The sequence below is a fragment of the Ailuropoda melanoleuca genome, chromosome 3, assembly GCF_002007445.2.
Source record: "Ailuropoda melanoleuca isolate Jingjing chromosome 3, ASM200744v2, whole genome shotgun sequence".
In the NCBI taxonomy this organism is placed as follows: Eukaryota; Metazoa; Chordata; class Mammalia; order Carnivora; family Ursidae; genus Ailuropoda; species Ailuropoda melanoleuca.
This window is the reverse complement of record NC_048220.1, coordinates 33,197,208-33,222,602: the sequence shown is the minus strand read 5'-3', so window position 1 is coordinate 33,222,602 and position 25,395 is coordinate 33,197,208. Positions and strand designations below refer to the sequence as shown.

Below are 25,395 nucleotides of genomic sequence, written 5' to 3'. Positions count from 1 at the left end.
ATCTTTGTTCCTCTGACAGAGCCAACAGACTGCTGTCAGTACCCAGCCGCTGGTCAGTGACNTGCCACAAAGTCGTCTGCAGATAATCCTACATAGTGCTCAAGACTCTGCACCTGGCATCAGACAGACCCCCTCTGCCATTTATCATCTCTGTAACCACAGGAACATTCCTTGAACTCAATGAGCTTCAGCTTCTTCCCCCACAAAGCAGAGGAATAATGCCCACCTATGGGGTCTGGCACTTGGCACGTACTAAATAAATACCACTTCGTTTTTGGCACTTCTGCATGACTTGATCTTGCGGCATCTTTGTTCCTCTGACAGAGCCAACAGACTGCTGTCAGTACCCAGCCGCTGGTCAGTGACTGACTTGGGCAGAAGTCCTCAAACAGCAAATTCGGAGAGTCAACAGACGCCTATTCAGAGTTTACTTGAACACTGGGAGCCCTTTTCTCCAGCAAAACTCTTGTTTTCTAAGCAGTTGCTTAAACAGCCTTCAACTCATATTCTTTTTTTTTTTTTAAAAGATTTTATTTATTTATGTGACAGAAAGACAGCCAGCGAGAGAGGGAACACAAGCAGGGGGAGTGGGAGAGGAAGAAGCAGGCTCCCAGCAGAGGAGCCCGACATGGGACTCAATCCTGGAACGCCGGGATCACGCCCTGAGCCGAAGGCAGACGCCCAACGACTGCGCTACCCAGGCGCCCCTCAACTCATATTCTGTTTCAGTATCGTTGTTCCAACTGGCAGATTTTAACCTTAAGTATAAAAGCTCAACAGTTCTTATTCCCTTGAAGGGTCTTTGGCTCCCTACTTACAGTTAATTACTCCTATTTGTGCCATGAGTTTCCATCTTCTATCTCTTCATTCCCACCTATAAAATGTGGGTTGTTCTGAGTGCCAGAAGCATATCTCGTCGTTTCTGCGTTCCCCCCATTGTCTGGTACAGTGCTGGATATAGAATGTATATTTCAATTCTTGGGGACCGGAATCCCTGTCCAGAGTTTCTTAACAGAGGAGGGAGTTTTTATTCAAGTCATTCTCATTGGTCTGCAAATAATGACAATGACAACAATAGCTAACATTTACTGAGCACCTACGGTGTGCCAAGCATTGTTATGAACTCATTACACACCTTGTCTTCCTTTAGCTTCACGGCCCAATGATATGGCTGTTACTGATTCTACTTTACAATGGAGGGAACTGAGTCTCCAAGATGGATCTCAAATATGTCACTTCTTTCTGTCTCCACTGCCACCACCATCTCCCTTGGCTATGTTCTCCTAATAGGTCTTCCTGTTGCCACTTTGCCCTCACCCAGTGCTTCTCACCAAGGCAGCCAGGATGATCTTGAGAAAGTGTAAACTGGATCATCCTGTTCTCATCTAAAACATCAGTGGCTTCCCATTGTCCTTAAAATCTGATTGGGTCCCTGACTCACCCTTCCCTCCCCTGTGACTCCTTTCTGCTTCTTTCCAGGGCCCGCATCCTGTCCTCTAGCAGTTCATTCTGCCCTCCTCAGGACTTTTGCACAAGCCATTTCCTTTATCTCAAATACCCTTGCCAACCTCTTCAGTTGGCTCATCCTGACTTACCCTTTACTTCCTCAGCAAGTACCTTTTTTGGTCTCTGACCCTCATTTTAATTACATCTCTCTCCTCAAATATCATCCAAAATATCCCTCCTCACGAGAAGGCCACAGCTTTCAAGGCTTTTCCTTGTTAAGACCAACTGCACTTTATTTATTTATTTATTTTTTAATCTGCAATCATATTTTATTTTATTATTTTTTTTTAAATTTTATTTTATTATATTATGTTAATCACCATACAGTACATCCCCAGATTCCGATGTAAAGCTCGATGGTTCATTAGTTGCGTATAACACCCAGTGCACCATGCAATACGTGCCCTCCTTACTACCCATCACCAGTCTATCCCCTTCCCCCACCAACTGCACTTTAAATCACACCTTAAAATTATGTATTTATTTGTGTGTTTCACTACCTAACACTAGACTGCATGTTCCATAAGAGGAAACTGCATGTACACTTTTCTCCACTGTGTCTCCCCCTGAGCCTGGCAATCTGTCTGCCATATGGTGGTGGCTGATAAATAAATATTTGTTGAAAGGATGAATGATACTTAGAGTAGTTAATGTAAACACTGACTGTATTAGTTCTTTTCAGCTTAAAAAACCCCACAATGCCCAGTCTAATGCTCTCTGTGCAAAAGGCAATGTTTGTTGAGATGATTACAATTGAAATTCAACTTTCTTTTTCTTCTCTTAACAGAAGACTGCCATAACCCTTGTCCAAAATGATGATGGCTTGGGGTGGGGTGGGGGGCTGGGTGGCTCCGTTGGTTAAGCATCTGCCTTCGGCTCAGGTCATGATCCTAGGGTCCTGGGACGGAGCCTGTGTCAGGCTCCCTGCTCAGCATGGAGCCTGCTTCTCCCTCTGCCCCACCCCCTCCTCATGCCCTCTCTCTCTCTCTTTCTCAAATGAATAAATAAAATCTTAAAAAAAAAAACCCCAAAAATGATGATGGCTCTGGATAGTAAAATGAAGATTGTTCAGAACAGTTTTACAGTGATTTGTAACACAGCGTGTCAGTTGACTGGTTGACTGTGGGGCTAGTACAGCCCCAGATGAACAAGTGGACTCACATCAATCTTCATTTGATGACTATTTACAGAATCGGACACAGCCTGAGGATAAACACCACCGACAAAACAGGGCAGTGCCATTTCTAGGAGAAAAACTGAACAACTACAAATGGCTGCGATAGGGTTCTTCTAGCTTTGGCTTTCTGAATAGCTCTGTCAGAACAAATGCTCAAAAATGAGTTTGCTACCTCCTTTAATTATTCTCAGAACATACAAGAAAATGTTTTTCAACTGCAGCATGCTGCATGAAAACTAAGTGGAGCCTTGAGGTGGATCACAAGGACCCACAGCCCAAACGGACAAGGGCAAGTCGCTACGATCTGCTTGGTTCTTTTTCTGTAAGCAGAGCTTAACTAGAACTGCAGTTTTGGGATGTTGTGGTGATATGGAGATGCTACAATACAAAACCCAAAACATTGAGGGGGAGTGCTAAGGAATCAAAGAGCTGGGGGTGAGAGGCAAGGCTGAGGATCAGCTGATAACATTTAATCCAGCCCCTTGTCTTTGGGAACCTTGAAAAGTAGTCACAAGTGACGGCAGGAGGGTTCTGGTACTTAATCAGTCTGAGAGGAGGGTAGTTTTTCATTACATTAAAACAAATTCTCTTCTGCAATAATTTAAGTGTATTACGTACTATTTGTTCTCAGTGTGGTTATGACACCTTGGACTATAAAGTTTTTGGTTGCTCTTTGGAACTCTTCCTTATTGGTACAAGGGGAAGGTTTACGCCAGCCTACAACTAACTCTTAGTTGTAATGACACAGTCATTCATTTATCCATCCATCCATCCATGCATGCACCCAGTGTTTGCTTTGTGCAAGACATAAGAAAAGGAAGAGTTGAACATTGCAGAGTCATTGCCTGCTGAGAACTGAGTCCAGGAGAAGAAACAGACAAGAAATACTCAGCTTCTTGCCTTCTTTCTCTTGCCCCCTTTAGTCTGTTTCTTTTTAAAGTATTTTCTGAGTTTTAATCTGGTGGTGCAGGGGGCAGAGGGCATCAGGGAAAACCATGCGTATGTAATACATATGAAGGCAGGCAAGGTGGTGCCAGCAAGGTCAGGAGCGGAGGAGGGAGACGGAATCTTGTGGGGACAAACTGAGAAGATTTCCCAAAGAGGCAGCATTTGAACAGGGCCTTAAAAAGTCTGAGCAGGATTTTGACAGATTGATTTGTGTGGTGGTAAAAAGGCTAGGTGGAAAATAAGAGGGTTCAGGGAAATAATAAGGTGCCTGGGGGGTGGGTACTTTGAATTTTGGTTCCCTTTTGCTTTTAACTGCTGTGCCTGAAAGTTAATAATCCTAAAAACATACCCAGGATTTAAATGTATTCTTACTGAGATGTTTGTCTGCACAGACTCTCTTCTTCTTGTGAACCACCTCTCCTTTATTCCCCAATAATTCTGCTCAGTCCCTGTGGTGCCAGAGTGCTGACCCCACCCTGCCCTCTGGCTTGAGGGTTGGCTGCAGGACCTAGTCCTGACCAATCAGAGTATTCTTTCTATCCTATTTACCATAATTGCTCAGAGACCACAGGGGACCCAAGGTAAGCTAATTGGAGTCTTTCTGGTAGACCTGTCATGGAAGAAGACACCCTCCATTTCTCTAAGATTAAGAGCTTTAAGAATGATGTAGACTTTGGCTGCCAGTATCTTCCTCCTGGAAAAAATTTCCCTGAGAATGAAAAAAGCAGCAGCAGGCAGAGGTGAGAGACAGAGATACAGAATTCAGATCACTGTGAACTCATAGATACCGCCATGCCTGAGATCCACTTGTCAGATCTCCATGAAACCACCAATCCTCTAGTCCCTCTCTCCCATTTTTTTTTCCAAGTTAGTTTGGTAAGGACTTTTGCAAATTACAACTGAAAAGGTCCTCATACATAGAGCTGATAACCCGTGTTGATGCAAAGGAAATTTCCCTGGATACAATGGTCTAAGCATTGTCAATAAAAATTGACACTTCAGGTTAACACATCTGGTTTGGCCAACTTCTCTTTCTTGCTGAATTGACAGCCGCAGTCAGCAACTTCAGTTAAAATGACAACACCACTGTAGTTACGGTGCATGCCCCCAAGTGGATGCCCGGACTTCTTTTCTTTAGATCAAAGCTAAAAAATCTTTTAACCACTCATCACAATGATCATTTCCTATATTTTAGGTATTTGAGTCCTTTCATTCCATAGAATCCTGAAATAGTTCCCTATCTGCACCTAGAGTACTGAGGGTTACTTCATCCACTGTGGCCGTGTTGTCTCTCTCTTGCTCTTTCTCTTCCCCCAGGCCAGAAAGAGGCAACAGCAGTCTGAAGAGGAGTCAAAGAATGTGCTTTCCAGAGAAATGAGTAAACTCTTACGACTCAACACATCCTTATTTTTACTACCAAATTAGGGAGACTGTTAAAAATGACATTCAAAGATGACCCCCTCAGGACTTTTCCCCACTACAAACTCTTTTGTTAAAAAAAAAAAAAAGAAAGAAAGAAAAAGGAAAAAAAAAATGAAAAGGATGTTTGCAGGACAGCAAGTGGCTCCTAAAAAAATCCTCCTGTCTTCAAAAATGATACCAGTTTGCCCTCTTCATTTTATCTCCACGGGCAACTTTGCAAGAGTCAAGGCTGGGTGGTGCTCACCATAGGAATATGTGTTAGCAAAGCTAATTTCAGCATCTGTATAAAAATTTCCATCAGTTGCTCGCTGCTATCAAATATCACACTACCTGTGAAAGCTCTTTGAGGGATTGCATTTTAACTTCCCGCTCTGTTTTCAATGAAACTGGGAATTGTATTTGCCATCTGCCTNAATATCACACTACCTGTGAAAGCTCTTTGAGGGATTGCATTTTAACTTCCCGCTCTGTTTTCAATGAAACTGAGAATTGTATTTGCCATCTGCCTATTGGGTTCTTTTTGATCCCAGTTTTGACCCTGCTAATGTATCTTTAAGTGCCAATAGCAATTTTACATCCCTTAATATTCTTCCTAGGTAAGAATCTCATTTTCTATTTCAGTAGACTTCCATTGGTAAAACTGCCAGATTTCCATTTATAAAAAATACTATGTCCCTTCCCCCTGCCTCTGAAAAAGAAATTAGATAGCCATAAAAGTTAGACCAAGTGAGGTGGGTCAACCTGGCCACCTTCAACAAAACCTCAAGGAAAAAATCTTTCAAATGGAGGGAAATGAGGAGGACCCAGAACTTTAATTCTATCTTAGTCTTGTCAAGATCAGACACAAAGGAGTCTTAGGATTTAGAATCAGGCCTTATTTGCTCAGGCTTCCAGGTCATTTCAGTCCGACAGGTATGTACTAAGTGCCAGGTACTGAACTAGGTGGTGGTGAAAGAGACTTTCCTTCCTTCCTGGCGTTGTGGAGCTGGGACGGTATAAATCTGAGCTGTTGCTTTGTTTCTTACGGTACATGCTGTGTTTCTTACGGTGCATGCCCCCAAGTGGATGCCTCAGTACATACTCAGGATTCTTTTGAATGCCCTGTATCTGAACCCCCTTTCTATGTTCGGGAACTCACCTGCACTATAAATCTTGATGGGTGGCAGAAACTGCCTCAAAATTAAGAAGTTCAGTTGCCACCTTTATCAGTAAGCCTTGCAGTCAGGGATTTAGGTTTGGTCAGCTGGGGAGACCTGACTTGGATTTCAAATTGGGAGGTAGTGACCCAAAGAGGGGCCCAGGGTAGACTCGCCTCCACTCGGTGGGAAGGTGGCAGAGTGGCTACAGCTAGGGTGACCTCCGGTTGCAGCAGGAGAAGGAGCAGGGCCCCGGGAAGCCTCAGGGTTCAGTGCCAGTGGGGTCAGCCCTGGAAGTCAGCCCTCGGTCATTTGGGGGCATTGTTCCTGGCAAGGTGGCCTCAAATCGGGCTTTGCAGCCCTCCTAGAAGTTCTGTGAACTACCTCCCATCCTTGTTTATGAATCCTGTCTCTTATATCTGTTTTTGCAGTAGATTCTATTGTTTGTGACTAAGAACCCAGGAGGATGCACCTTCTTCGATGCGCATGATGGAAAATGTCATCTGCAACGGAAGGGAATGATGCCAATATATAGAAAGAAGTGGAGTCTGGACACAGGAGAGTGGGACAGGACAAGGTGGGTCCTTACGAGGCCCTGAGGGTGCTACTCCTGGAGCTGACAGATCCCCACGTCTGTCTGAGGTAGCCTGAGGTGGCTTTCCGTGACTTGCAGTTGCAAGAGTTCTGCAAACACAGATGAAATCAAATTAACATTATATATGGGGGGCTCAAAAATATTCATCTCCTATGCCTGGTAATCATTTTTCTCTTCTTTGGAAATAATTTAAAATGTTAAGAAGCAACACCAAAATCGTTGGAGTGAGGCAAATGGTTGCCTACAGAAGTGCTTTTGCATAACAACATCCATGATGTTGCGGCTAATTCCATGCTTGGCGTCGTCAGACCTTTTGCTCTTCATTTGAAACGTGGTCTCATTGCCACCTAGTTTTAGTCTATGTCTCTCTGTTTAGCTTCTCCCCTGTGCTATCCCCTGAGTCTTTGGAAACTGCCTTTTGAGGCTCAAAATTGGCATAAACTGTGAGGCTGTGTAAATGGTTATTTGCTTCTCAGACCAAATTGCAGTTGGGCGCCAGAGGTCTGAAAGTGCCCTGAAGAGGCCACGTTGCAAAACACAACACATGATCTGAATGTGTTCATGCTTCTAAAAATACTCTTTATGCTGAAATCTGCTTTGGAGGCCTCTGACCCAAGTGCAGCAAACTAATTACAATGATCTGCGGAAGATGCAAGGCTCTTTGGTAACACACAAAGTGCTCCGACTGAGATCAGGAGACCTGGGGTTTGGTTCTTGTGCCTGCTCCCTGTGCAAGTGCGTGGCCTTGGAAGTCTGTTCTCGCTAAGCCTTAGACTCCACAAGTGCGTAAGACATTGGGCGAGATGTTTTTTATAGCCCTTTGTGGCTCTCGTCACCTATGCTTTATGATTCCTTATAAGGTAGCATTTTTCAAAAAAGCCTGAGATGAACTCGCTTTAGGAGCGCCTTTATGCAGTACCCAGTCTAGGTCGGGCCTCAGGCAGAGTCATGGGAGGAATATGCTTGGATGAGTTCCCCTTTGAAGGAATCTGTCCAAGAGTCCTCAGAGTCAAGTCTCCTGAACCAACTCCCGAGGCTGGGAGCCTGACTTGGCCCCAATTCTGCTCCGAGCTGGAGGCACCTGGGGAGGTGGTCTGAAGTGATGCTGGGGCACCTTACTGGTTCAGCTTTACAACATACCATTTAATCTCGAGAACAATCATTTGAAGTCGGTGTTATGCGACTTTACTAGGAAGGAAACTGAGGCCCAGAAAGTTATAATGATAGCCAGCAAGTGAGAGAGCTGGGATTCAAACCCAGCTTTGGCTTTTGGTTTTAATGTCTGTGATTTTCCCTCTGCCTCAGACATCCTGCCAGTGAACACTGTTGAAGTGAACAGTGATGTACACATTCAGAGAGTGACATGTGTCCGATCCCCGCCTCTCTGTTTTAATGCTACAATAGAGCACCTAGAGACAATCGACTCGGGCCAAATCCCCCTTTGCCTCTTATTCTTGGTGTGACCTTCAGCAAGTGAATCTTCCTGAACCTCAGTCTTTCCACCTGTAAAATGGGGATGAAAGGAATACCTTACACAGAGGTTGCGAGAGTTAAATGGAAGTGCTTAGCACAGTGAAGGTAAGTAACGCAGAAAGAGGCCAAGCTGCAGCGGGATGGTTCTCCTGTTTTGCTTTCAGATTTGCTCACATATCCATCCACTCTTCTCCATCACAGCTACCATCCCAGTCCAGGCCCCCCAGCCAGAAATCTAGAATTGATCTTCTCCTTCCATCCTTGTCCCCAGATATTAATTTCTCACACAGGAGCCAAAGTGTATATGAAACTGGAAATCAGGTCAGCTGTCATCTTGGATCTTTCTCATGACAAGTAGGATCCAATCTCCCTTCATCACCATGGCACCTTGGTCCCTCTAGACCTTCCCCTGCAGCCTTTTCTCATACTGCTCACCTTACTGTTTCCCACCGTCCCACCACCCCCCGCAGCCATCTGGGTCTCTAGTCAGTTCCCCAGACTCTAAGCTCCCTCCGGCCTCTGGGAACAGGGCTCAGGATGTTCTCCAGAGCTGCAACCCAGTTCTCTGCCCTTCACTCAACTGTCTTCCTCTCATTCTTCAGGTCTCAGCAAAAATGCCTCCTCTTAGCAAGGCGTTCTTTGACTACTCTGGTCAGAAACCTTCCCTTTTATCCTCTATTTCAAACCTTTGTGTAGAGTTCATTTATAGAGCAAACTTATCATAATTTGTGATTATTTTGATAATTCAGTGTGTGTGTTGTGGATGGTACTCAACCCACATTTTTTCAGATGCTTTTACCATTTCTGTGCAATCCCACCTCACTTTCAATAGCCAGCACCTACAATTTTGTAGGAAGCCCTCCCTTGAGCTTCTAGAATCTACTTTTTTCCTTAGGGCAGCTCTTAATCAATGACTGACAGGTATATGGGTATAAATACCCCGATCTTTCACCTCTTGGCCAGGATAATTCTGAGCTGCTTCCCAGATCTTTCCTAAAGGATGAAGCTCCAGTCACCCCCCGTGGTAACTAGCTTCATAACACACCTTTACTAGCCACCCCTTCTTTGTATAACCCCACTCTCCTGCCAATGTCATTATACCTCCCAAAATACCTGTAAGCACTCAATCTTCATGACAGGGTCTGATTCTGGGGGGAACCCAACTAAGACCATGGAGTTTTTGATTCTTTTTATCTATCCCAGGAGAGTGTACATTTCATGTCTATCTTGTTTATGATTATATTGTAGTGCCTAGTTTAGTATCTGGCACCTAGCAAACACTCAGTATATGTTTATGTCATGAGAGAATACTCGTGGTATTATCCTTGCAATGCAGAATATCTTCCTTGTATTGAATTTAGCTTATACCATAGCCTACCGTGCACCCGGAGAAATGTTAAATGTGCCCTCCAAAACTTAGAGCAAAAGAAAAGGTATTTTCTCTGGTATTTTCAAGAATAACGTTCCTGTTAAGGTGTTGTTTTAGCAAGGCTTATTATACCTAGAGGTTCTTTACCAGGAAGAGATCCAAAGAGGGATTCTCTAGGCGTGTGACAAGTCTTCCTGAAGCCACCTGAAACCCAGTGTACAGATACTTCAGAGCTCTTTCATAGGACAAAACTCTGTTGTGCATATTTGCACATGGTTTAAACAGAAAGCAACCGGACCCTGGACCAGGTGCCCTCAGCAAAATAAGATGGATCCCTATGTAGAGAGACTGGAAATAATAATAGGGAAGAATAACAAAACCATTCACATGTATTAAGTATGCATTCATGGACCCGTCCTTGAGTGTGTCGTGTGTAGTATCTCATTTAATCCTCAGAGCCAATGTATGTGGCAGGTGATGTTACACCATTCTCAGAGGTAAAGATCAGGGCTCAGGGAGATTAAATGACTTGCCTAAGGTCACACAGCTAACAAGAGGTAGAACTGAGATTTTTAATCAAGTATCACGACTTCAGAGCCCCTGCTCTTATTCCTCAATCTTACCCCCTGGGTTAAGAATACTTAAAACCAGCTCACCAGATGAAAAAAGTCAAGTATTTCAACTGGGAGAAAATAAGAAATAAGAATAAAATGCACCTCTTTTAGTTGCCTTCAAAGACCTGTTGTCACTCATGGAAAGAAAGGACAGGTGTATTTTGTTGGCTCAATTTCAGGAAGACTTTTGTAATACTGTTGCCCAGAGGTGGAGGGAATAGTGTGTGTTCAGGCACAGAAAACTACCCTCCACTGGAGATCGAAATGCACCAGTTACATGGCAAGTCCGAGAGGACTGAAGAGCAGGAGAGGTGGATGGCTGGCTTGGGGGACGTTTAAGATCTCTTTTAGGCATGTGATTCTAGAATACAAAGGAATTAGAAGACTCACTCGATCCTTGCACATGTGGTTGGTATTATGTAGTTCTGGAGTGACAAGATTTACAAAGGTAACATGTTTTGAGAGAAATTTACAAATGCCACATTAATACATCAAAGAAGGTACGTGCTGTATACACTCTTTGCATAAGAGAGGCAGAGCTAGTGTTGCTGCAAGATTAACCAGCATAATGTCAAGAATGGTCAAGAATGTGGGCTTGGAGTCAGTCTACACGAGTAACTTTGGACAAGCTACTCAGTATTCCTGAACCTCAGTTTCCTTATCTGTAAAACAGTGTTGCTCTGTGGATTTAAACGCTTTTGGAGGTAAAGTATTTAGCACAGTCCCTTGAAGACTCTAAGGGCTCAAAACTGGTCCCTATTTTTCCAAAAACCTTTATTTCTGAAAAACATAAATCCAAATTCTTGTGCATCATTTGTATATTCTGTAAAATAGAAAAAGGACACGTTTTACATTTGAGATGCTAGACTCTTGAGGTTCAGAGAATCTGGGACTTTTCCTGTAACTGCAGTAACTGCTAACGTCTATTAAGCACTCAGATACATTTCATGTCACATGGCTGGTTTTCAGCTAAGGTAGGATTAGAAGCTGACTTTCCTGAATTTCAGGCTCTTTTTGTCCCCACCTATAATGGACCATTTTGCCTGTCCAGATGGCAGGTTTCCAAAAGGAATGGAACATAAATATTTTGTTCTGACTCTGTTTACATTTCTAGGCAAAGCAGACCAGTTGTGGATCAGAGCTTATGGTAACTCCTGATAACGTATCTCCCCAAGTATTCTGCCCTTGTGCGTTGGCCCCTAATCAGCTTGCCTCCCTTTCCTCCTTGTCCCTCCCTGGTTTCTGTTGCCCCAGCATAGATCACAGATGCCTTTCTCTTCTCTACCCTCCTCTTTTCTCTGACTCCATTCCCGCTGTCTCATTTCCCTATTCACCTAAACTCATTTCTCCTACTTAAAATCTTAAATTTCTGACCAAGTGGCGCCCAGTTAAGACAATTATATCATTAATATGGAACTGCGTTGGCCACAGATGACATTATGCTCTGGAAGCTTATTAGCAACATTAGAATGGTACTGTTGGTGCCAACCTGTATCAACGAGCAATGGCAGATAGTGCAGAGATCCTCGGAGCTCCTAGGGGGCCCCCGTGCTTGTCTTGGTCACCTGGACTGATCTGGTTAAGAGCCCAGTCNTCTCTTTAAAAAAAAAAAAAAAAATTTAAAAAAAAAAAAAAAAAAAAAGAAGATGTACAAATTAAAAAAAAAAAAAAAAAAAGAGCCCAGTCCTTGGACGCAGGCAGACCTGGTTCACATCCTGGTTCTGACACTTCCTAGCCACTTTCCAAGTGGGAAAATACCACAGAGCTCCACGCGTTGTTAGGAGGATTCAAGGAAAACCACGGTTATCTTGCCCAGCATCTGACACCTGGTGTGAACTACATGATGGTCGTTGGCTAAGGTGCTGACTGATAACCATATCTACCTCCTCTCTGGCTTCTCTCCTTCCTGGTCCCCCCTCCTTGCCCAAGCAATCAGGACAAGCACTCCACAGGATGAAGTCTGCTTGATTCGCTGGGCCTTAGCATAGCCACTTGAACGGGAAACTAGGAAACCCAGAACATGTCTCAACCGCAAAATTTTACAATGAAAAAAAAAATCCTAGTGTTTCAAAATCTTCAGAAAATAAAACCAAAACAATAAAAAGATATATGTTTAATCAGAAATTCTTCTCTAATATAAAAGAAGAAGATGGGAAATGTCCTTTCTGTTCAAACGCAGGCTCCTTGTCCTGGCTCCTTTTATAATCTCTCAGGAGGAAAAGAACACGGCCATCTCCTTCCATTCTTCCCTCATCCTAGACCCCTGCCCTCAAGCATGGAACCAGTCTACTTGGATTTCCTCCATGTACAGCAATTTGCAACTTCAAGGAGAATTCTGAAATCCAGAAGATTGTCCTTCCTGCTTCTCCGAAAGCCAGAAAGGGAAGTTTTCTCTTCTGTCCCTCATTTTCTCTGCCTTTCCTGTTTATTAAGCAAAAGTCCCAAATGAGCTTCAGTGCAGCCTTGCCTTTCTCAGATTCACGCAGCTTGTTAGTATCATGAACACCCCTCCTGAACACAGCCCTGTGGAGTTCTATTCCTGCCCCATGCCCACTGATTCTGCTGCATTGCCTTGGCAACCAGTTAAAATACTTCTATGTGTGCACCGATATCATCCTTAATTCTGCAGATCCAGGGCAACTTGCTCAGAGGGTTGTGGCACGTCAGGCAGTTGGTGTTTTCTCTGGCTCCATTCTCGTTTGGCTTCTTTTTTCACCTCCCAATTACCTCTGAATCCCCTGCAAGCACCTACGTGCCATTCCTAACACACCTGGCTTGACATCAAGAAACACCCTTGTCAACAAGACAGGGGCTGGAAAGGATCCTGGGGACAAAATGGCTGGTATATCCCCTTTCCCTCTAGCCTCAGGGGAAGACATCGGGAGCTCTTCGGCCATGAAGCTGCTGACTCTAACCACGGTTTCTTGCAACATGGCAAGCAGCATGCATTCAGTAATTACATATTGACTGAATGCTGTTTGCATTTCAGCCAGTCTGCTAGGTACAGAGGAGACAAGACACCTCCTTAACCTAATGGAGTTTAAAGTTCAGTAGGAGAGAGAAAAGAGTGGAAAATGCTATACGGTCTGATGCGTACTGTGGAAGCAAGAGGACAGCACTGGGGCCTCTGGCAACTTGAGGGGGAACCTATGGGCAGATTAGGATTTGGAAAGAGGGCTGACTTCCCAGAGAAGTGAAGGTTATATTGAGACCTAAGGGTGGATTGCAGTGGCCACGTGGGCCAGTTTCCTGAGTGGTGGACAGTTTCATTCTTGCCTTCTCTAACACTGGCAGTCTGGCTGAACCCCTGGGCTGAAGTGATCTGTTTAAGGCACCCCAGGAGCATACGCCTTATGTCTCCTGATCTCCAGGCTAAAGTTTTCCCATGAGCCTCTCAAGGAAGGGTAAAAGTGGATGGTCCAAGTTCTCTCACCTCTTCTCTTGGCTTTCCAGGCTGCATATGTGAATGGTGGCTGAAAGGCACAGTGTCCAAAACCAGCAGCATCAGGATCATGGTGCCAGAACTCACCACCCAAACTATGTGCCCCTCAGTTATTCTGAGGGCTGCAATCCTCAGCATCATGGGTTACTGTGAATGCTTGCACGATTAGGAATCAGACTATCTGCAACCTCCATAACTACCCCAAACACAAACAGAGGATGTTGTAATTCTTTATCTGTAACCATTTTCTCCCATTTTGTTGTCTCATATGAACATCAATTGAGCACAAATCTCTTATGTGAAAGTCGGGACAATAGCAGCACCCATCTCAGGGGCTCCTAGAAAGTGTTAAGTCAGATTCCGTTAAGTAAAAGTGTTTCACCCAGTGTCTGACCCACAGTAAGTCCTTTAAGATTTATTAACTGCTTCATAATTTTTAGTTCATGTGGCTCTCTTGAAAGACCATAAGCTCTCTGACAGCAAGGATCATATCTTATTTATCTTTGTTCATCACTAGAGCCCAGCAAAGGGTCTTATTCATAAAGAGCATTTTATACATATCTGTTGAATGAATGGGAAATAATAGCAACTGTGTCTCACATTCACTGTCACTGGGTTTACTGTATGTCATGCCCTGTGCTAAGAACTTTACAAGAAGTATCTTGATTTATCCTCCAAATGAGGCCCTGATTGCTGTTACTCCATGTCTACAACACGGTAAAATAGCAGTCCAAAGGCAGTAAGTGTGGTAGTACTTTAGAAGGGAGTGCCAGCAGCTAACCTTTACTAGGAGCTTAATTTGTCCAGACCCTGGCTAAGCACTTGACAGGTATCACCTTGTTAAATTCTCCCAATAACCTGAGAAGGTGAGCTTTCTGTTTCCGTTTTATAGCGATGGTGCTCAGAGTCGCTCAGTAACCTGCCCAGAAGCACATAGTCAGTACATGAGCTGAAAGCCACTGTTTTGAATCACAAACAATTTACTTATTTACTTAGTTTATTGGAAGACTAAGACCAGAAGCAGCAGAAAATTGGAATACATATTTTAAAAACAACACTAAAATGCCTATTCCTCTTATTCAGAAAGAAGTTTTAAAATACCCCCCCCACACACACGCACACACGTACTTAGGCCAATGGAGAGTTACTGCTTAATGGTACAGTTTCAGTATGGAATGCTGAAAAAGCTCTGGAGATGACTAGTGGTGACGGTTGCACAACATCGTAAATACATTAATGCCACCGTACTGCACACCCGGAATGATGGAAGTGGTAAATCTTACGTATGTTTTATATACATGTGCGATGTAGTTTGGTAGCATGAAAGGTACAGGGCCATGTTCCTACTTGAAATGCTGCTTTCCCTTCATATCGGAGGGCAGGTCAATTCAGCTCCTAACTCCAGTGGCAAATTCTTTTGCAGCCTCTTCCTTTCTGTCAGTGGTATCCCTGTGACTAAGTGTCAATTAACTCAAGATAACGTTTCTCCCAAGATCAAAGGAGGACATAAAATTTGTGATATCTGACGCAAAGTTTAGCCATACGTGGAATGGCGTTTCCTATGTTCTTAGGGTTAGCAGTTCATGAGCTAAGTGGTTTTGAACTTGGCCCACTGTGTTTTCCAGAGACTGCTGTCACCCAAAAAGGTACTTAGTACGGTGATTCACATGTAGAAGATCTCAGTCACTGCAGGACTTTACGCCTACTATAACGTGCTGCTCGTTCCTCACGTAGCTCGATAACGGCTTGATTCACGAAGAGTTCATTTCTGCGTCATCAGGAGTTATTCCATGATTCCATGAAGTCACCCACAGACATGAAGATATTCGTTTATTTATTCACTCATTTACAAAATATTTGGGGGTTCCTAATATGGGCCAGGCTGTGGGCTGGGTGCTCTGAGCACTGAGAGACCAAAAAAGTTGCCCGTTCCTCTTGTGCTTGGATAAAAGATTGGAGAAATGACAGAGATTGGAGGTGAACCCAGCTACTATTTGAGTCCTGGAGTCTGAGGCCATGAGCATCTGTGGTATGAGGTTGCAATGGGGTGAGCTTTCAAGGCAGAGCCTGGTACGGAGCAGGCACTTGGGAGCATTCTGCTGAACATCCTGGCTTCCGAGCTGGGGATCTGGAGGGGTGTGACCCTGGGCTGACACACAGACCCAAACTGCAGGAGGCTGCTCATGACAAACAGACTTGTCTTTCTTTCCTCGCCTGTGTTCTACCACTTACTTTGTACGCACTGGCTGGCATTCCTACGTGCTAGGGTTATCGGGTATCCCAACCATTTCAATGGGAAAAAATGGCATTGTCTGCCAGTGAAGTGGAGACTACCTCACTGCCTGACATTTTAATAGATCATCATTTCTTGAGCCGAAGACTTCCTTGTCTTAATTGACCTTATTGAGTTATAATTTATACAGAAAAAAATGCATTACTCTTAAGTATACAGTTTGATAAATTAAGACAAACCTATACACCATAACATAAAACATTTGCATTACCCCCCAAATCACTATATAGTTTTGCCATTTCTAGAATTTTATATAAATGGAATCAGACAATAAGTAAGACACTCCTTTTTTCATATCTTACCATTTATAAAATTGGATGTATCTAACAGTGAGTATCCTTTTCCCCTTAAGTGTTATAACTAAAATGGCAACACATCTTCTAATGGGTAATGTCTTTGAATCGGGGATATATGTGTGTGTGTGTGTGTGTATCACACATGTGTGTATATATGTGTGTGTGTGTCACACACGTGTGTATATATATGTATACACACACACACACACCCATTTGTGTATATACATGTGTACTGACTAGTTAGTTTTGCCACTAGACAGCAAGCACTGGGAAGGTGAGAATCTTACCTTTGCTGTGTTCCCATAGAGCTTATAGCTGGACACTGATAGGAGCTAAATAAGCACTACAGAGGGTGGTGATAGTGCGTTTCAAACAGTATTCCAAAAATATCTTTTAATGGCAAGAACCTGCCTAAAACTAGTCTTGGAATGAGTCAGTAGTCTCTAAGTACAACATAGGTTCTCTTTGTGGGCTCAGCTGCCTTTGCAATAGTATGAGACATTTTCCCAAATTTGTTGCATGGACGATTAATATTATTCAAGGTATTAATAAAAGGGAGGAGAGGGACATGCCACTGTCAAAGAAATTTGGGAAACATTTCTTATTATAATTTACTGCTTAGAGATTCACACTTCATCAGCATGCTAAAAGTTCCGACAAGTGCTGCTGCAAAGAAAAAAATGTTTAGCTCTTTTTTTGGGAGGGGAGGTAAATGTTTTATTTATTTATTTGAGAGAGAGAGAGAGAGAGATCCAGTTGGGGGGAGGGGCAGCAGGAGAGGGAGAAGAAGACTCCCCACCTGACCAAGGAGCCTGATGTGGGGCTCCATCCCAGGACTCCGGGATCATGACCTGGGCCGAAGGCAGGTGCTTATCCGACTGAGCCACCCAGTTACCCCTGTTTAGCTCTGTTTGAAGCTTGGGTTTGTTTGACCCTGGAGCTTTAAGGAACATCCATCCATAGCTTGTAGAATATGCCTTGTGAAAGACCGCTCTAATATATATGCATGATTTTTTAAGAAATGAGAAAGAAAGGGAGAAGACAAGGGAAATGAGGAGAGCTGTATTTGAGTCGGGCCCAGGTCAGCCCAAAGCTATGTAGTGGCATCTGCAATGGGAGAGATGAGGATGCTTTTTGTGAGTAAAACAGCTGAATAAGCGCTCTCCCTCCCGCTCTCATAATCTCTCTTTATCCTATGAAGAGACGTGTGGGCAGGCAACCTTTCCTAAGAGGAAGGGAAAACAACACAAAAATATGTGTTGGCTAATCCCTTAGGTGACCTGCCCAGGGCGCGGGGTGGCTAATGGAGGTTGCATCAGGGGAGCCCGCGGCCCCACCCCTCCACCTTGGCCAGCCCTTCGGGGCGGAGCTGCTGTGTTTGTCCAACACTGTGGCCAGACAGCTTTAACTGATGAGAAAACTGAAAGGGGTAACAGGATGGCTCGCTAGAACAGACAGGAGCCACCTGCAGGAGTTACCCAGGCCACTCAAATGATGGCAAAGTCCTCCTCAAAAACAGCACTGACCCGATACACGAGGAGATGAATGGAAATCAGACCGGGCTAGGTGAAATGAGGCAGAGATTATAAGAAGTGTACGAGAGCTCCCTTTCCGTTTAAAAAAATATTTTAAACATCATCAGATGCTAAAAAAGACTTTTTTTTTCTCCTGGTATATATGCCTGTGAATTTTAACAGCTATCTGGACTCCTATAACTGCCACCACTATCAGGGTACAGAACAGTTCCCTCACTCAAGAATACTCCCTCATGACCCTTNCTCCTGGTATATATGCCTGTGAATTTTAACAGCTATCTGCACTCCTATAACTGCCACCACTATCAGGGTACAGAACAGTTCCCTCACTCAAGAATACTCCCTCATGACCCTTTCTAGTCACATCCTCTCGCACACCATAATCTCTGACAACCACTCAGAAGCATTATTTTCCATCACTATAGTCTTGTCTTTTTAAAACTCCCTTTACTTTCGCTATCCCCTTTGCTTCATTTTAAAATGGAAGTCTCTGCATGGTTACGTGTGGGTGCGAAGAACTCCAAATCCCATGCCAGCAGACTCTCTCCTCTACTGTTACTGTTTTGTTATTTTCTGTGGCTAACATTTATCAGCATCTGTGATGTGCCAAGCATTTGTACTCAGCTTTTTACATACATTATCTCATTTTAATCTTACAACAGCCTCATGATAGATGCAAACCATTATTATCTCCATTATACAAATATGGAAACTGGGGGTAAGAGAGGTTAAATGACCTGCCTAAGGCAAATAATTGAATCCCAGCACAAACCCAGCTCCATCTGATGACATATCCTTAACATTATGGTAAGTAATAAAAGGGAAGGGACTGTAACGAGGAAAGATGTACATAGAGAGAGGTTGGGGGCAGAGCCAATTTGGTGCGATATGGTTTTGAAAAAGATTTGCAAATGTGTGTGAAGGTGGAGAACCATCTGGGTCTCCTGACTTCTCCACCTCAGCTCCTGCCTTTATGTTTTCCTCCACCTGTCACATGCAGTCCTTGCTGACCCAGGTGACACATGCTTGCTGTTTTCAGGGGTTTGGGATAGTTTTAGTCCCCTTGCAAATTTTGCAGAAACCACTGTCCGTGTCACAGGTCACAGCAGCTGAGACCCAGAAAAGGAGCTGGATACCTTCTGGTTTCTACTCAGCCTCAATTCCCTTGTGTCTTTTCTGACCTGATTTCCCCCCCTCAGGTGCTTGCAACACCAGCTGAAGAAGTTTCTAGGACACAGCCACCTGGTCTGTGTGCTGGAGGTGGCAGGTGTGTTCTTGCTGAGCTGGGGAAGTGACATAGAAATGTGTGTGGTTGGCATGATGGGTAACAAAGAAGGGAGAAAGTCCGGCCCTGCAAGACCTGAGGCAGAGACATATGTGTTGGGGATAGAGAGGCAGGAGAAAGGAAAACTAGAGAAGTGACAGAAGAATCAGAGACGTTGGGTGTGGAAGGTTCTTAACGTACATGAGGTGTTCGTTTGAGCTTGTTATTTGGGGAAGTGAAGGTTGCTAGCAAGTTTTCTCCTGGAATCAGCTCCTAGCTCTGTAAGGATCTCAGAGGTGGGCTGCCAAGCCAGTGCAAGCTGGGAAGAATCACACATCTCAGTCACAGCCATGGATCATGTGGAGAAAAATCAAACAGGCCAGAAATCAGGGTACCAGGGACCATCTTGGGATGACACTCCATTAACAAGCGGGTGAAAGAGGGTGTGCAATTTCGAGTGAAAAGTACTGAGTCACTTCAATAACAATACCAGCTAACATTTACTGAGTATGAGCCAGTCCCCGTGCTAAGAGCTAATTGACATGAATCACCTCATTTATTTCTGCCAACAACCCTATGAGGTAGGTACTACTATTCTCTTCAATTCACGGATGGGAATTTGAGGCCCTGGGGTTTAAGGGACTCACCCCAAGGATACAACTGCTGAGCGGCAGTAGCAGGATTTAAATTCTTATATTTTTTAAACCTAAGCTTGCAAGCTTCACTGCTTTCCTTCCTGTCTTAATTCAGAAATATTTCTAAAAATTCACACAGTGAGGAGGAAGACAGATCGACTATTCAGGAGGCTGTAATCTTCTTGAAGGCCTGCAAAGTTCCTTTGGCCTGACTGCAGTGAGGGAAGCAGTAAGAACTGGTGGGGTTTGCATTGCCAGGGGCTGTCCAAGAGTCTGCTGATCTCACCTGTTGGTTTGAAATAATTGCACGTTGTAGAAACCTACAGCCATTTCTCAAGTTTTCTTTTTACCCAACAGGCTTGGGAGGGTTTTAGACAGGTAGGCACAATGGACTGTTTTTTCTCTCTTGGGCTGGCACCATGAAGTGTGACTATTGGTCCCACCTGGCATACTGGCTGGCACGAGAAGCAGTCGGCCTCTTTGAGGCAACAAAAAATCCCTATGAGCTCATTTTTTAGATGAGCCTAGGTGAGCAGAACAGACTTTGGGCTTCATGGACTCACAGACAGGAAGTTAAGCGAACTCTTTTAGAGGGTCAGGTTAACATCGTGGCCCTTGGAAGAGGTGTTTTACAAAATGGTACCCTGCGACAACAGGTGATTTATGCCCTTTTCTGGAGTACTTTATACTTAGTATTATCCTGGGCTGGACTCATCCCAGACTCGAGTTCAGTAATGATACCTATTACACTCTCCTGCAAGGGCTATCAGTCCTTCTGTGTTTTGTGGAATTCCTCATGCACGGCAGGGCACAATAAACAGTCAATAGTAATGTTTACTATGATAATGATCTTCCAAATGCCTTTCATCTAAGGATCTCAAAGTGCTATGTAAACACTAATTAGTTAAGCCTCACAATGGCTCTCTGTTTTTACAATATGTTTTCCAATTTTATAGAATTTTAAATTGAGACCCAGCAAACAAGTGGCTTGTCCAAAGTCATATAGCAGGTTTAAATTCCTGACAATGACGATGCTCTGCACTTACAGGGCCTGTGTTTTCTAAGGCACTGAGAGTGTGTTGCGAAGATAATCGTCACCCTATCCTGGAGGAAGGCAGGTAGTAACTATTATTAACTCTTGATGAAATTGGGTAAACTGAGGAGGCAGGGAAGGCAAGTGACTTGGTGAGGATCTGACTGAGGACGTAAGTGCCTCCTCGGACTCTCAGGACAGTGTGGCATCCCAGACAATACTCAGTTCTCTTAACTGAGGGGTGCATGCCTGCTGTGCCCTCCGGGAAAGACAGCTCCACTCCTGGAAACAGAGACAGGCTGCACAATGACAGCCAGATTTACAGCCAGGAACAGGTTTGTTCACAGCCCCGCTGAGAGAGGCAAAAGGGATGAGATGAGCCACTTCAAGTAAGGATGGCTCAGAAAAGGAAGAGAGTGGGGCTGGTTGGGGGAGGCTGCCAGCTCGGCTCTCTTGTGGAGTATCTTCACTATGGCAGGGCCTGCCGGCAAGCGGTAGCCTTCCACAGCCTGCTTCTGCGCGGCAGCCTCCCGCCAAGGACTCAGTCCAGTGCGGCTTGGAGGACGGGCACGACCCCGTCACTGGAGCCTTTGCCTGAGGTTACAAGTCCTTGTGAAAGCGTTCCAGGGACATGCAGTATCTTACCGGCTGTCTCTTACATATCACCACCTCTCAGTCCCACAGCTCCCTATGCCAGGAGGGGACTGGAATCTCCTACAGCTCAAAAACTTGGTAGCCGTGGATACATTCGTTGCTACCTTTTCTTAACACAGCCACATCAAAAAAGATAAAAACCTGAACAAAGACATTTGAAGATGTTAGACACTTGCCTCCTCCCAGTCTGGCTACACTTTCTTAGTGAGGGAAGATAACTCCACCGGAGGCCAGTCAGACTTTGCTGGGTGGGGGAGGAGGAGGTTGCTGGGTCTTAGAGACTCAGAGGAGGATTTGCTGGCCTCAGATAGAGCCCTATTCTCTTCAAACAAGGCACTTGGGAGAAGTTTGCTGCCCTACCCCCACCCTGCCCTTTCCAGGCCTGTGGATTCTGATTGATGACTAGACCTTGGGCTAACAGGAAGCCTGAAAGAAGGGTGCCAAGCCTTTTTCTGGAATGTGGTCACACATATGAGCACAATGGCAATAAAAAGTCTGCAATGAAGAAATCACACCAATGCCCGCTTCTTCCACTCTCATTTTCCACAGTTTCCACATTCCCCTCCTGCATGGGCAGCTTGGAGATGCACTGAACAGAAGGAGGGGTGAGCAGCTGAAAGGGACATTTCAGATGAGTGTCCTGAATGCACATCATAAGCCTATTCTCCCATGCGGGAAGGATCCACAGAAGACCCTCCCACCCACTGTTACTCTTCACAACAGAGTTGGGGGACTCTGCTGTTAGCTTTAAAGCGGTTAGCTTTAGGTAAGACTTCACACAACGCAGCCTTGACTTTCTAAGTATGCCAGCGACCCGAGTCACAGCTTTCTGTGTCTACTTTGACACAGTGACTCCTGAGGTGACAGTGCACATAATCCCGCTGGACTCACAAGGACTGCGTCCTCCTCTTAAGATGTGCCCTTAACAAGCTTCCCACAAAAGGCTCGCAGCCAGGTCAGATAAAGTCGTCAGGATCCATTTGCACAGCTGGACAGAGTGATTCGCATTATCCAAACACCAAAAGCATGGCTATGCTCTCCTGTGCGCCACTCCTGGGCCCTTGTGGTCATGGCAGCCGCTGAGGAGCATTTTATGGACATTTGATTCATTTAGTAAAGTAAGACATCTGCAGGGCTCCTGTACACATGTGTTGTGCCTCACAGCCCAGCCTTCCCATCAAGCAGTCCACCCACAGATACGCTTTCCTCCTGCACAGACTTCAGGCATTCAAGTATCTTGATAGCTTCGAATGGATCATGAATGAGCACTGTCATACTAACATTTTTGGACTGGGGGTAGGAAGATAGAGTGGGGTAAAATTAAAACAAAACCTGACATTTAACTTCTCAAAGATTTCAAAAGGAAAAGGCAGCTGGATTTATTTTCTCTCTTTTTCCCCATCCTCCGTGCATTTCCCATGCACTGGTTTGGACACAAACAGCAGAAGTGAAAGAGGAAAAATAATCACGAATGCTTTCTTTGTGCTACCACCTTCTAGACAAGAAGCAGGGGGAGCCTAGGAGACTTTAACAATTCTAAGAATTCCTGGATGGATGAGATAGGCTCAGGATTCCACCAGGTTTCAGTAAAAAGATCATTGCCCACAGAAACTCATCTCTGGGGACAGTGGCAGTACTCTTTGAAACCTAACTACAGGAAGATAATCCCTAGCTGCTGGTATACACAAATCCAACCTCTAAATGGACATGATATGAACAAATAAGGTCTTTCTTACCCCATCCATGTGGATTCTGATATTAGGCACCAGCCGGAAAGGGCTGGACTGCAGACCTCTAGGGTTAGTCCTGCTTTTCCTGCTGTCCTGCGGGGTCAGCACGCCAGGCCTGCGGAAGGAGCCCCCTCTTCCCGAGCTCTGCCCTGAGCGCACACCATCTAGAAGACGCACGAGGAGCAGGTTGGCCGGCAGTGCCTCGATGCTGCAAAACACCAGGGTCCTGCATTCGGGGCACCTCAGCTCCTTGTGGGCCTTGAAAATCCTCTGGAGACATGGTTTGCAGAAGGTGTGCTGGCAAGGGAGGACTTTGGCTGTGACATCGAGCTTTTCAAAGCACACGGGGCACTCCAGAAGATCAAGTAACGTCAAATCATCCATTTTATTTTAAAACTCCAGTCCTGACCTGGAGGGGCAAAGTCCGCATTGTAGGGTGAGCTGAGCCAAGGAGGCAAATCCAGTCTCTTTGGGAGCGTCAGAATTCTTGCCTGTTTGAATGAGAAAGGAAGAGAGGAAAAAAATGTGACTGCTCTGAGAGGTATATCCCACCTACAGGGAGGCAGTGTCTCATAAGGCAGTTTGCAAGTACTTTATTCCAGCACCCAAGTTTCAAATGACTCATTCTGATTCAGTGCTAGCAGGTAGAAGGCTCAACTCCTGCCTGCTGGAAGATCGGAGGGAGCGTTCAACACGGTGACTGACGACTTACTCATTGCTCCTCTGCGTGCAAGCAAGAGCAAAGAGACGAAAATGGCCCTTCGAAGTGGCATACGCACTCCTCTCTCCCAGCTCGGGCTCGAAGGGGCTCCTTCTCCCCTCCAGACAATTGGTTTCAGTTCTCAAATCAAGGATCCCTCAGAATGCAATTTCTGTGAAGTGATCTAGTCCTTCTCTCCCTAGGTTTATCTGTTATCTGCAGCACAAGCAGCCAAATTTACATGGATACATTTATCTGAACCTCATGCAGATGTGGAATTATTTCCTTCACTATGAATCCTCCCCCATTATTTTGTTCTAGCAATGTACAAGAAAAATTTCTATAAGAAACCCATTTTCAAAAATTGTCTGCCTTAACTACAGGCCAGGATGCTTGGAAGCTCCCCCCCCCTTCCCTTTCTTCCTTTTTTCCTCCTTCCCTCCCTCCTTCCTTTTCTTCCCTGATTATTCTAGCCTCAGAGACAATATTCCTCCCACAAGATGAAGTCACACAGCCTGTTTAGTTACTTTGACAAGTGTTCTCAGTTTCACCTGAAGCAGATAGGAATTCTGGATTGTGGTCACAACCTGCAAAAAGCAAGATGGAGTAGCGCATACAGGTGTGTGTGTGTGTGTGTGTGTGTGTGTGTGCGCGCGCGCACTGTGTGTACGTGTGTGGTCTGAAAACATCCTTAGTCCAGAAACAGTTTCCTTTTAGATGTCTGAAAAGAAGTCTCCAGTTGGGAGAAGTCTCCTGGGAAGAGGTCACCTGTCCCTCACAACTGCCAAAATTGTGCACAGCAGCCCCGGGGGTTTGGCCGGAGGGAGAGCGGGCGGCCCGGGCAGTAAGCAAAGCAGACACGGACACACCGGGATGAGAGATGGCGCCTTGCCCTCCTGAGACAACTCTCCGAAGACCTTAGCTCTGGGCACATGTGCGGGGGTGGGGGGGGCACTAACCTTGAGCTCGTAACCCCAGCTGAGTTCAGCTCAGCACGATCCTCTGCTTGGCCAGGCTCCCTCCAACTCGCTTCCTTTTCCCCAAGAGCCGCTGCCGCGCTTTGAAAACTTTAACAACTCCGGAGTCTTACTCATTTCAAGGATCGCCTTACTCAGCCCTGTTAACGCTTTCACTGCCTGGCAGTCAGCGGCGCGCTCCTCTGACTTCACTCTCTGCTACTGATCTCTCCTTCATGTAACTGAGTCGATTTCTGGGAAAAGATTGTAAGGGACAAAATATAAGCCAGCCCCTAAGGCTAAATATTTACAGTTTATATTTTCACTTTTCTCATTTTGTCTCCTTTCCCAGAAGTTGAAACATGCTCAGTTATAAACATGCCAAGGTGACTGTGTTTATTTTAAACCTTTATAAGGATTTGCTGAAAAGGTCAAACATATTAACGGTAGCTGTAACAAAGATAAGTCAGCCACCTAAAAAGTATTGCTCCTTAAAGAGCATAGTCAATCCTTGAATTTGTAGATTTGAGACTAATTTGTAGATTAGTGATCTTTTTGCTCAATCTCTTCAAATTGAAAAAAAAAAGTTGTATCATGGTTGTACATGTACATCTTTG

At 44.8% G+C, this 25,395-nt stretch overlaps 1 protein-coding gene across 2 annotated transcripts in view; it reads right to left on the bottom strand.

Moving 5' to 3' along the window:
* SH3RF2 (SH3 domain containing ring finger 2) overlaps positions 1-24,931 on the bottom strand; it is a 133,129-nt gene extending 108,198 nt beyond the window's left edge. The window contains exons 1-2 of one of the 2 annotated variants that reach the window (XM_011231634.3): positions 24,782-24,931; positions 23,129-23,613 (exon numbers count right to left, since the gene is read on the bottom strand). In XM_011231634.3, the coding sequence (XP_011229936.1) occupies positions 23,129-23,506 (378 nt within the window). In that variant the 5' untranslated portion in view covers positions 23,507-23,613; positions 24,782-24,931. The remainder of the gene's footprint in view (positions 1-23,128; positions 23,614-24,781) is intronic. The other variant, XM_002924686.4, reaches the window with a different exon arrangement.
* Between the last annotated feature and the right edge of the window lie 464 nt (positions 24,932-25,395).